This window comes from Tenebrio molitor, chromosome 5 (assembly GCF_963966145.1).
Source record: "Tenebrio molitor chromosome 5, icTenMoli1.1, whole genome shotgun sequence".
Classification (NCBI taxonomy): domain Eukaryota; kingdom Metazoa; phylum Arthropoda; class Insecta; order Coleoptera; family Tenebrionidae; genus Tenebrio; species Tenebrio molitor.
The window spans coordinates 6,215,242-6,229,602 of NC_091050.1; the positions used below are offsets into that span (position 1 = coordinate 6,215,242).

Below are 14,361 nucleotides of genomic sequence, written 5' to 3' on the forward strand. Positions count from 1 at the left end.
TTAAATTGTAAAACTACCACATTTAATAGCAATACAAATTACACGAACTGGTGAAAATTTGTCGTGCACCTCATAATCTCTTGAGTTTTCGTTGCACCTAAACAATTCTTTGTTCTTATTCAGTGCCAGTAAAAAGAACTGACACACACCATTTTCGTTTAATGGAGTAGAAAAAACCATTTCCTACCTCACTGAACATTCCATTTTCTCTTGATAAAAAAAACTCACAGGTTCAAAATTAGATCTGTTCATCTTAAGACAGATGCGAAAAAAATCGTAGCAAATGTTTTATGAATCACCTAACATTCGTATTTGTCTGTGAAACAGGTGTTTGCCGCTCTTTACCGATAATGAATTACACGCACGTCCTACTAACCCACTAATAAAGTCCCTGTGCCGCCGAATAAAACTGAAGTCGCACGTTTAAACGGTTTTCATAAAAGTATTTTATTATGCGCGAAATGTTGTACCCACTCAGTCATTTTTGTTTGCATACTTGAACTGGCAGCTCGACCTAATACAGCAAAGCCAAAACCCGTGTTATAAACCAACGCAAATACGACAAAGACGAGAATCTTAATGTTATGCTAACAATCCATTTTATGTCTTAAAAATTTTTTTGGCTTGATGCCATTCGATGACGAATCTGCGGTGGAAACTGCTGTGCAGTATATTGTTTTCCTACCATGAACACGCGGTGGATGTTTGTGGGTGAAGAGCTTTTAATCAGTTTTTCCCCCAGAAACAAAGGACGAAATGGTGTTTGAATCCACAGGGGAACGTAAAGATATTGCGGCACTGTGTCGGACATATATCAGCTCTGATAGACACTATCGCATTTCCCACTATGGTATACCACCCACGAACGGGGCTACACTGTCTCCCGTGGTTGGACGTTTTTGTTCACTATCAATATACAGGATGTGTTTTACTGCAATATCCTTGTGGTTAGGTAGTTAATTACAAACAAAACTATCGAAATAAGAAATCTAAATACGTATTACAACAATCATTTATTGCTCTTAACCGCAAAAGTAGCAGCAGATGACAAATTTAACGTCATTCGATGATGCAATACAATGGATAAAAATGTTTATAAAGCCATTTCACATTTTTTACCTTTAACTATGTACAGTTGGTTGCAAAAAAAAAAACGGGAAATGAAAATTTTCCTAATGTAAATTTGGTTTTGTCCATTTGTCAATTAATTGTCTACTTGACAATTCTTATCAAATATTTTTTTTAAATGTCATTGAATTTTGACCATAATTCTAACCTATCTATCCCGTAAGAAAGTTTCACACTATGGAAAAATTGTTAAAATGTGTCAATTTTACTCTGACAGTTCCCGTTTTTTTGCAACCAATTGTACTATTGGGAACATAAAAAGTGGGACATTCAATTTCTGTCAGTTTTGAAAAATTCAATGTAGTTCAAGCTTTATTGCCCTTTTACCTTTGATTATTTATTGTCATTGAAATTTGACACTATTCTAGCAGACAGTTTAAAAATTTATTTTATACTCCTATTTTCCTTTTCCAAATGCCCTTTTCTTTTGATAAAGGTAGATTTTGATTGGGACTTTGCATTAAATAAATATTCACTAGTACGTGCTTACTTACTACAACTCCTACAACCTACAATATTTAATGACAACGTCAATCAATTCAAAGTAGGGTTAGGACAGATACGGGTCATTTCACATTAAAAGCCAAGACACAGTGATGTTGATGTCCCACTTCTTTTGCTCCAATAGTACGTAGGATAATAGAAAAATAGGTTTTTTAAAATTTTCCAAGGTATTCTTGACTTTTCAAAACTAAAACTATGTTTAAAAATTAGTCTTTAACCAAGCAGGCCTAAACCCCAAAAAATGAAAATTTAAATCGAGAATTTTTTATCTTTTACATGAGTCGTTTGAATATCAGGCGCCACACTGTAGAAAGACATGAAAGAAATTTGGAAATTTCAAAAACAGTAGACGCTGTTAGGGCTAAACCATGACAGTTTGAAATAATGAAATATGAATGCACTGGATATATCAGCATATCAAAGGTAGTCAACAATTTCTTCTTGCGTTTTTTTGAAAGCTTATTTCTTGCATAAATATCCAGCAACTGTATTTTTGTGTAGTAAAACCGGTTAAAATTTAGAAGGTGGGAGCATAACTACGCGGAAGTCGATACTGCACTATTTTCCACATCTGTTGCGTACACTTGCAGTAAGCCATGCACATTCATTCTTTATATTACTCAATCAAGAATAAACTATAACTAAATATTTAAAATGAATAAAATATACATATATTTACTTCCACTGACAAATTTTTATGACAACCTACCAACGTATACAATTTCAAACATCTAAATACTATTTGTTCCACATGGTGGACAATCTTTCTGACCTTTAATTACATTTTGAATAAATTAGACGATGACAAGACATAAAAACAAGAATGAGTCATCTAAAATTCGTAGATGTCCAGAGTCTATTTCACACTAGTGCAATATTAGGATTATAATTTTAAAATATCACTTAGCAAGTGCATTCAACTGCATCGCCCACAGGTGCCGCTTGGCATAAACATCAAAAGAAAACGGACGTTCGTTTACATTTGTACAAAAACTTATACATGCAAATTTCTGGGATGATGCACTTGAAACGGGCACATATCTCTTTTCAGATCGTAAACAGCATAATTACGCCCAGGTTAACAGGAGCGTTACAATGCAATGAAAGCAAAAGTATTCTTTCAATAAGGCGACCAAAAAAAAAACATTGTCAACCAAGTAACGAAGTTCTTCGGAAGTACGATCAATCGATCAGGTTGAAAGCAATGAATGTTGCAAAAGGATATTTAAAAAACCTCAAGATTACAAAATAAGTTTCGTAATCTTAAAACGTACATAATGAAGAGTATCTACCTATTTCAACGTAATTCAGCACTGATAGAAATTAATAAGAATTAAATTTAAACAAAAAAATAACGAGACAAAGTAAATCATGGTTAATGTAAGTCTCGAAGCGAAGTGAATCATGTTTACACTGTAATCGATAAAGAGTTCATTCCTTTTACAAAAATAATTAGCTCTATAAATATATAATAATAGGTATGTTGATTCAATGCAGATGCTTTATAGGCTTCTACTCCGTCTATGTCTTCCATTAACCGTGATCTACACAATTTATATCTACAGAATTATGCGGCAAAGCTACCGGGAATTAAAATATAATCGCTCAAGGGACTCTTCAATCAATTTGAGTTATCTACTTTCCTTATGAATATACAAGGAGTTGTGAGACATTATCCATACACCGACGGGCCCTGTTATTTGCCGCAAGCCATTTACAATATTTGGCGCTGATGGTTACAAACCATCAGAGAAAACAAATATATTCAAATATTTAAGCAGTTCGCTGGATCCTGCAAGATCCGTCAGAATACCATTGAAACAAGCAAAACGAATACATTTCTGTACTACACAGTGACAAGCACACTATGATGATTACTTATCCCTTAAATATTTAGTGCTTACTTGTTAAATACAATTTCTGGAAAAAAAAAATACAATATGTATTGGAATAATGTAAGATAATGTTGTGATTGTTTAAAAAGTCGGTTTCACATGTTTCAATTAACTACTACCAACTACAAATGTTGTAAACACTCTCTAAACAAGTAAACAATAAAGATCCTCAGCAACAGGCTAGTATATGTATCTATATTTCTTCGTACAAAATTCTATTTAACGGCACAATACAAATTTGTGTTTGAATTCTCTATTTACTTTGTCTCAATAGAAGCCCAACTTGACAGGTATGAAATAAGTTGTATCGAACATAATGAGCTGTTAAAATGTTACAAATCCAGCCAGACATTTACTTAGTGCTAACACAGCATTAAGTAACAACATAAAATTGCTTGGTCCGTTACTCAACTGACGTCATAATAGTAAACTAGTTATACTGTCTCTTGCTGGTTTTGATAAATCCAGCATACCAACACTATACTACATGGCGTGTCAGCTTGCAAACCGGCCATATAAAAATATTAACCATTACTCAACATGCGTAATTCAAACAATAATGAGTTGTGCAATGTTACGTTTTTATTGTATATGAAACTTTTTTTTAAATTTGATTTTGGCAAAATATTTGTAGTAACAAAGTAATAAAAACATTTTTTTTTAATTAATGACATTACAAATCTGCAACATGTTCAGTGTAGAAGGTTAAAATTGTGGAGGGCCTGAAAAATGTTTTAAGCTGATTTTTTTTCTTTTTTCAACTACATATTTTTTATTTAGGGTTACGCATTCCTGGTTTGTGTCAAATCCGCATCAAAGCGTACAGAACGTAAAAAGTATGATTAAACCATTTTTACTTTGATGTATTGAACGATCAACGTAACTGGTTTAATTCGCGATTTCATTACATTCATTTTGCAGTTATGTACATAGAAATTCACCCTTAAAGCAATCAAATCGTAGAGAATTAGATAGGGAAACATTTACAAAAAAAAAAAAAACATGATTGCGCCAATGCTGCGTGAACCTAATATTTATAGCTCTCAAGTCATTACGGTTATCTGAAGATAATTAATTACGCACTGTTTTATCTACACATTCTCAACACTCGGTGTTCAGATATACTAAAAACTGAAAAAAAATCACATAATTACTGACAACAGATGTACTAGATACATAAGTCTGAGCGTAAATAGTCCCCCTCTCTCCTTCGAACTTTTGTACCAAGCAAGATAGATCGACATCGCACAAAAACTAGATCAAGATGGAACTGAGAGCACTATCAACTTTGAAATTTCCAATAGCAAGGGAGCAAGGGAGGTCATACACACCGTTTCAAAGGTCTTTTAGTTCCATCACTTAGTTAGCTCACACGATATATAAAAATCTATCTAATTTTTACTTCCATAATTCAAATAAACCCGCTAAATATTTGCTAACTAGTTTATATATCATAACAAAAAAGCACTAACATTTAATAATGAAACAACTTATTGATATTTAATACGTAAAATAATTAAACTGATAAGTAAACAATTTCCTAAATAGTTGGTAAATAATAGTCTCTTTAATAAAACAGCATGATTTCCTTTAATATTGTCACATTTACTTTAGTAGATTTATTTTTATAATTTAATTTACAAAATTACCAACACAAAAAAACGACCAAAAAGCACCCTCCAGAGACACACCAGAAAAACAACATGACAAATTTTGTAATTAGAGTTGCTTGCTGAGCAGCAACTACTATGTTTTTTTTTTCAAACCGAGCCTCGCAGACATAATCTAGAAACGCTTTTAGAGATCCTCCTTAATGGTCGAGTTCTTATAAAACACATAGTTACTACACTTTACAATAAGTAAAGCAAATTGGCCTCGAAATTACATTTTACCATAAATAACTATTTGAAGTTCTCTGTATCTCATACAAAATTCAAACTGTGTAGGCTGAACATTTTCAAACTAAATATTATTCTGCGGTTTTTTTTTCAATTTGAACAAGCACTAAAGTTTTAAATTTAATTTCACACAAAAGGTGTTGCAAAGCGATCAAACCGATGCACTTAATTGTTAGTAAATTAATAAAAAATAAAAGCATCAGTTTTTGTTCTGCGTAGCGAATCGTACAATGTCAATGTTTGTTAGGGATACATTGGAAAGGACATGAATCTCAGAAAACCCACTCATTAAAAAAACATTTTATTTTAAAAATCCTCAACGTCGATAACTGTGACCCCCTTTTATTGTACAGTTTTTCTGTTTTTATCAAATTTAATCTCTCCTGCGATATTCGATTACCAAACAGATATTATCAAATCACCACGTGCCACCAACTATTTTCCTCGAGACCCTCGACGTAATCTGACATCGTTAACAATCAATTACCCTTCAGGGTCCCCGTTTAATCGGAACATTTCCACGTTGAATACACACGAGAAGTCAAGTGTCATTACGACTCTTGACTTTCATTAAACAGTCCTGATCCTTCGTTATATCCTTGGTGTTTATCGAGTGAAACGACGTAATCCAAATTAGCTTGGGAATTAAGAGGCATCGCTGTGACTGGCGATCCGCGGTGTTGGAAACAGCGCCGTCGAATGCGGGGTAACAACCGGTGAAGGACCGAACAAGGCCGATCGGGAACCACTGCACCAGGATAGCGGACGCCGGACGTCCAGCAGCCCGTCGTACAGCACGCGATATATGGCACGCGCACTCAAACGTACGACTTCCTGTAGCACCAGTGCCACATCCAAGGACCGAATGGCACCGGATGATGGCACGAGATTCGCTCATCGAAAATCGGATGTCGAATAACGGAGGACTTTCGTGATGTCAGTGGAAAAACCAGCAGCATGTCAGGCGAAATTGGGCGACAACATTAGAAAGGTGGATTGCAACACTCCAACAAACAAGTATTATTATACTTACATAACATCCATACGGTTATCTATTTCATTTAGCTACAATGCGATACATACATGCTTTCTGTCCTATTCGCCGTCATCACTCTTTCTAAAAATGACAAACTATCAGCGAAAATCAATTATTCTTTTCGTGTTCGATCACTATCTGCAACATTAACATTGTGGCGTGGATTCCAAACGTGACCAAAACGGTTAGTACCAAACCTAATAAAATTTGCATTGTAACCTTAAAATACCAGTCTTTGGTCCAAGATAAACTAAACGGATCGATTATTGCACGGTAAACGTTTTATTCCGAAGGATGACGTAAATAGCCGGTGCTGCAATCAACGTTTTTATTTATTGCTAATGACACAATCGTGTTGTCCGTTGGTACAATCAGTAATTCGACCATAGCAAGTAAGAACTTTTCCAAACTTTATTTCCACAGATTAAAGAAAACGAATTAGAATTTTCACAAAGTAACACCGACAAGCATGGAAATCGAGCACGAAACCAATAACATGTACACAAAAATGTCACATATTTAAAAGATCACTTCTCTTAACTGGTTGCTTAATCTCGACAATTAAATTACTTCTTCAAATTGAGCTTCAGATAGAACAAGTGTAAAACTGTGAAATAGAGAAATTACCTACAAATAAAATGTAACAAGGGCCAGTTTGAACTAAAAAATATTACTGAAGAGACAAATCCTCGACATACTACACTCCCTATGCACTCCCAGAGAATGAGAAATAACCATTTGGCAGAAAAACACGTAAAAATACATATTAGAATTAAACAGCTGATCGGAGCTGTAATACGAAGGTGCGTTCCCAATCGACTTTTCGGCGCCAAAAAAACACCCGTTATGTACAGTCAAATTAAAAAAAAGTGGTCACCAATGTCACATTTTGGCATAAAATTGAATGACATGAAATGATATTGACGATCACTTTTTTTTTTAATTTCACTGTAAGTATGTACATATTTACATACATACTTACATATGATTTTAAACAACATTTCTTTGAAGAATGAAAATACAACTTCACATATGCAGTACATAGCTATGTACTTAAAAAAATAAAAAAATACGCACACAACCCTGGGCAATACAAATTTTTGATTTGCCAGAATCTCGATGCTGTAAAAGTAGAAAGTTTATCGTAAATAACTGTTAATAACAATCGATCATAAATTATCTGTCAATAACGTCAAGATTATACTTTATCAATATTGCGTTCATTATGACTAGGAATAGTAAAAACAAATAAAGAGGTAAAAAACATTCTCAAGTTACTTTAAATTCTGAAATTAAATACCATTGGTAGCAGTTGTAGAAGATAAAGATGTAAATAATCAAATGAAGCTCCCACAACATAGTCTACAGATGGCACAATGAGCAAAAAGTTACGCATTTAGCGGAAATACGGTTACAATATGTGTACTATACGAAGTGTCTCCTTGCAACTGGGATTCAACGCAGACGTCTATGTCATATGATGCACATTTAATTTTCACAATACAGACATTTATCCGACACCAACGTTTCTCGCCAATAAGCCTTAATCTTTCAAATAAGTTTGATAGCTTCAACACTACAACGTCTACAACAAAACCTATTTTGTTAAAAGGTTCCAAGGATTGTCCTCGTCCCAATATCAAAGCATAAACATCTGACGTTGAAAACGACGAAAATGACATTTTTAATTTTCTTACTGCTTGCAAATGGCACAAGCAATTTAGAGCTTATTCGAAGAGTAAAAGTTGGCGGTTGTTAGGGACCGATCTCCATGGCGATGTAATGACGGGAAAACCGCAAATTCACCACCAACTCTATTGCTCTGATCGAAGGAAACAAACAACGATATGAAAAGTGGATAACACGTCCTGCGCCGGATTCGACATGTATTTACTGAAATGAATAACAACAGCACCCAAGAAACCTTATCTCGTCGGGGCTTTTTGCAAAGATGCCATCGAGAAAAATAAGCAAACATTGATTGATCAACAAAAAGTACACGAAAGCACCACAGTTGCGACGTGTTGATATTATCGGCACCAACAATCTATATTTTCATCGGATTTTCTCGGAAGGAACAACCAGAGTAAATGGATTCTGGTTTTAAAATCGCAGCGGCCTTCAAATACATTGCTAATTTGATACATCTGTTCGTTCTGAAAATAACCGCCAGAGTCCAACAACAAATAAAACAACAAACACGCGAGTTCACGGCGGATTAATGGTGAAACCAATGAAAAATGCAATTAAAATTGCTCGTGTCGTTATGGGGGGTCATAAATCGAGTGTGATGGCCTCATCAAACATCAGACACAATAGACCATGGGATAGGTTAGGACCGTCATAAAATCCGCGCTCGTGGCGTGAAGCAAAACGACGTCGCGGACGGCGTCGATTCCAGTCTTGCTGTCCATTCCCCAACGGGATCTTTGTTCAATGAATAATGGCAGCGGAAACGCCATTACCTCACTTACTCATGGCGATTTTATCATTGGTAAAATTATTCAACCGTAAAGAAATTCACCTGTTACAACAATATATTAAGATTAAGTGAGACAGATATGGGCGACCGACGCACATGAAGATGATGTTACATGCCATATTGGTAAATGGAAACGCGTAGGCATATTGCTGGTTTTGTTTTTTTAACAGCGCACGCCGCTATTGCTGATAGCGAATCCGATTTCATTAACGCATTATTAAAACCATAACATTCAATTAATTTTCCTTGTTACTTTTATCCTTTCGGTAATACATATACTTTATTTTCATTAAAAAAAATAATTGCACAGAATACAACAAGACAAACAACACGCTTATATCATGTTCAAATAAAACTGGGACTATTGTATTTGTAAACTCTATGTATTTTATAAACTAAGGACCATTGATTTGTTAATTTTAGCCAAAATATTTTTTAAATTAAATGTTAATTAACTGCTCGAAGTCACATTTAAAACCCAAACAAGCAGTTGTCCTAGATTTATTTGAGCATGACTGTACTTACAACTACATATCTATTTCTAAAATTAATTATTCTTATAATCAAATAAATATATTTACGTTCCATCGAGAAACTCCAAATTAAAAAAAAAATACCACCAGCAACTATTGTACTCAAACAATTTGTAAGTTGGTGAGAGTGTAATTACTCAAAAATTAGACTTCGCCGTGATCATCAATTTATTAAAATTTTACAGTACGAATTGCGTAAAAGCAATCAATACCTGTAAAACAAGACAGTAAATAAATTGCTCCTGAGACAGGGTGTAATAAATCTCAGACGTAACGCCACATGCATGCATTTTGATGTGGCTTATCTCGTGATTTGTTATTGATTTAATTTCAACATTACTTTTTGGACAACCCTATCATAAATACATATATTGTACATCAAAATAGAAGGCACACGGTATAATTTCTGTTTTTATTAATATGGAATTTGCTAACAATTGTTGTTGATGAATCTTCTTGAAAAAATAAATACGGATTGCAAAACCGAAAATATTTTAAGTTAAATTTGCCAATCTGCAAAAACTTGGCCGGGAAAATACGCACTTTTGCGTTAGCTCCATCAAATGAAAAGCCAATTGTAAAAATAAAATACATATACATACATATGTATATTTAAAAATACATAATAGCATAAAAGTTTAATCTGTATTTAAGGTGTTGATTACGGTTATTACGGCTTAGCAGGAACACGAACAAAGTAAAAATATAATTTGTACATGTAGGCGTAAGTGATAATGGTGATTCTTTATATATTTTTTACAAATCACAGTGTAAACTGCGAATTTATTAGTAACTATGCAATCTGTAAAAAGAGAACTTGCCAAAAAAAAAATGCACACAGCTTAAATAGAAACAAATAAGTTTCATTTTTTTTACGAACAAAGTAACGTCTAATTACATAATAATTTTTAATGATAATGTTTTTAAAGCAGTTATTTACAAACGTATTCATTGTCATTATGTGATACACAATACAGATAGCAGCAGTTTAACTTTTAGCGATCGATATTTTAGTTAAATTAGGCCATATACCTTTACATACATTGGAAAAGTACAATACTATTTTTGGTTTAAATATTATCATTCATTTAGTCTGTTTAGAATCTTTGGAAATCATCTAAACTATTCACAAACACACGCAACTTCCAACGTGAACTCATAAATAATAAATGTGAAAAAATCATTCCCATCAGAAAAACAGTCTCTCTAGTCTAATATTATTGTTAATTTTCCAATCAATTCACTAATAATGCCATAATTTTGTTGTTCGATCATTTTACTCGTTAGACGCATTTCATTCTACCTAAAATTGTTTTAAAATGACTTTTGCTGATAAAAGGAAGACTAAAGACAGGATGTTAAAATTACCTCATTAGTAGGTACTACTACAGTTTCCTTTTCTTGAATAGCATTTTTCTTGATTGTATAAAATTATATTTTTCTGAGTATCAAATCAATTAAGTACTAAAAGACGTAGCATTACCTTTATAAATATCTGACAAATAACATAAAACACAAATTCGTGTGGTTTTATCATAAACTTTAATCACGATGTAAAACATTAATTTAAAAAAAATAAAATTTGTAATTCATTCTAAGTGTCAGAACTCATTTTCTCGTACAACTCGGTGGCATATTGTTTAAACATATAAAACTGCTTTAGTATTTTATTGGTGAATTCAGTTTGGATCAAACGACCTTTCTTTATCTTCTTCGTCAACCCAAATGATCGACAGCGTTGACAGAATCAAAATAAATTTGTATTTTCGTCATGTTAATGTTTACATTGATTGGAAAACATCAACGTAAAGATTTAGACACTACTTAAAACAAAATTACGGATCTTTTACATCTTCACCACATCGCCTAAGGCTGGGAAAGTCTTGCACTTAATTCGAAATTACACTGTATTTGCTTAAATAACTAAACCTCAAACTGTATAGGTATAATTTTTGGTTGTTTTCGATTAGCATTTGCGATAATATTGGATGATTTAATAAAATTTTATATTCATGTATGGTGATATAATATGCACATCTATTGATTCAACATCCGTTCAAGATTTTTTTCCATAATATTTTTATACCACTAAAGAATTATGCAGAGTGTATGTGAAGTGAAATACGTGTGTTAATTTTAACCAGTGGAAGAACTCCAATTTTATGAAACTTTTCTCTATAATATTTTGCAAAATTCGTTTTCCAAGATTTTTTGCCCCCCAATTTTTACCAAACGAGTCGTGTTGTGTACTTAAAGTCTCTATTTTTTTGTAACCATGACAATTTTAATTTTAATTTAACTTTTTCTATAACAATGTAACTTTTTTGACAAAGCGCCGTTTTTATAACAATAGCAAATTCAACTTTACCCATAGGCTAATTGGCCATTTCGGCTACCGTTGGGGGCGCCACTGTTGCCAAGTCATACTCCCGCTCGATCTGCTTATGTCTGTGCATTGTTTTTTAAAATAAGTTGTTGGTTTTACGTAAATTTGCTGTTTTTGTGATGGCTTTTTTTAAGGTTACACAAAACGACCAAACTTTATTTTATTTAGTTTATCACGGGCTACAGCAGAAAGTGGATGTGTTGTGGAAGGTGTGTGCCAAGTTAATTTTATGTAGTGTTACTAAAGTGGTGGAAACAAGGTAGGTACGAAATTGGATTATGTCTACAAGCAAGTGCCTTCAGTGTCACTAAAAAATATAACCTTAAAATACTACATATTTATTTAACTTCCAAATGTAGTCTTCTTTTTTAAAGTGTTTTCTACAGACCCCCATATAATTAGAGGAAGATTTTCCCATTAATAAAGCACTTCCCCATGTTTCCTTCTCTCTACCCGGTCTTTAGAACCGAAAATATTTTCGATGAAAACATATTTTGCTTTTACGCCACAACGCGGAAATAAATAGAAACATGCTTCTAGTTCATTTTTTCGACACACAACAATTTGTTTTATCGATCTTAGTTTTAGTCATGTTTAAATAATAAATTTCAATCAAGCCACCGGCTTGAGTGTGTCTTAAAATTTTGCATACAATTCACACCAGATGTCTCACTGAGAGCTGGAATCGCCAATTGATTCAAAATATTAAATCAATTTGTGATGCTTTTTCGTAAAAAATGCAAATAGAAAAAACGTTTCATTTAACAGGCTCTGCTACGTGTTAAAATAAACACACGCATTTTAGATACAGCCTGTATATTATGGCATGTGTAAACTAAAATTTACAATAGATTTCAGTTTCAAATAATACATCTTGTGGGACATATTTAACAAAAAAAATTGATAAAGGAATACATACAAAATGTGTCTAGGAGTGATCTAATCTGTTATTTGTATGTTTTTTTAATACTCAATACTAGGTGTTGAATTACGTATAATATCTTATCTTGACAATTTAACGTCGTTTCAAACAGAAAATTGATTTTTCACACGTTTGAGCAAAACATACAATTCGTAAAAGGAGATATTCAGTTGATACTTGGTAGGACCAAAAGTAGAGACGAGACAGGTGGGAATAAAAATGTGGTGTTATCAATCAATAAACCAAATAATTTTCACTATTGCTGATATGTAATAGCGTTCTTTATTGTACATTCCGGCAACTTAACCGAGTAAGCAAAAAAACTGTTTCACTGTGCAGGCATATTTACCTAGAATCTGAATGCACCTAACCTAACCTTGCACAGAGTCAAGATACGCTTCGTATGTAATTATTCTCATACTTTCGACATTAAAATAGGTTTAATATGAATGCGCACAAAGATTTCTTTACCTGTTTCGTAAAAAATCATAATGAGTCGTATCCAAAACTGAAAAGTTTGCTTGGAAGCCAAACACTATTCAAGGTCTTGTTACATGAAAACACCGCGTACTGCCCCGAAATAGTTCCATCGGAATTTATGCACTGCACAGATCACCGACTGAAAACCAAGACACAACACTTGTAGGACTGTTATGGGCCTTTATTGCACACAAACACGTGAAAAATACCAAAAAATAGCACACGTCGAAGAAAAGGTTGTTTTCAACATGGCCGACACAAAACTCGGCTATTTCACAAGGATTTGTTGACCCTGGCTCGCAGACAAATCTGATTGGTCGAAGTAACGCGGCGCAATCTCCCATTGGTCCAATTCAAGGTTATGGACAAAACATTGACATGCACCTGTCAGCGTGAATTCATTCCCGAATAATATTTCCAATAATAGTAGGACCAATTACAGTCGAAAATGTGGATTTTTATTATCTGTTCGTTACTGTAATTATTTCGTTACCAGTGCTGATATTTGGTAATTTTGATTTTATTCATGCGAGTTGATGCGAAGTGGTGCGCTCTATCCACTTTTAAGGTAAGTAAGCTCACCGCTTGAGGCGCCACATTATTGAACTGTTCTTTACAAGGGATGAGAGCAAAATCGACGCAAAAACATTTTTATATTCTTTCCAGGTTCACATGATTTTCAGAAATGAACCAAATGTGACGATTTAATTCGTCCAAGACATTTACGTCTTGGATTTGTTGCGTTCTAGTTGTGTAATTATGTTTAAAAATAATTAAAAGCAGTGTTCGTTTAGTAACAGAAATTGTCTCACAAATCATCGCCGTACTTTTTCAAACTTAGTTATTCTAGGGTAAATTTTGAATAATATTAGAACACTTCTTTCCAGTTTAGTGTCACCAACCCTAGAGGGCGCACAGCCCCGCCAAATTCAAATTGTAATTTAAAACGAAAGTTAGAAATATAATCAGCGAATAATGGAACATATACTTATTTAAAAGGGCCGTAATTCAACTTACCTTTGTTCATTTCTATTGTCTTCATTTTCTCCAAAATAAAGATAGTGAGAGTGAAAAGATTCCATTCCGGTTCAATCAAG

General features: G+C 33.5%; 1 protein-coding gene across 2 annotated transcripts in view; it reads right to left on the reverse strand.

The window, feature by feature from the left end:
* Nucleotides 1–14,361, reverse strand: part of tai (taiman) — an 87,796-nt gene extending 73,435 nt beyond the window's left edge. Inside the window, exon 1 of one of the 2 annotated variants that reach the window (XM_069048418.1) lies at nt 14,282–14,361. In XM_069048418.1, coding sequence (XP_068904519.1) covers nt 14,282–14,346 — 65 coding nt within the window. In that variant the 5' untranslated portion in view covers nt 14,347–14,361. Of the gene's footprint in view, nt 1–13,255; nt 13,536–14,281 lie in introns of those variants that run through there. The other variant, XM_069048425.1, reaches the window with a different exon arrangement.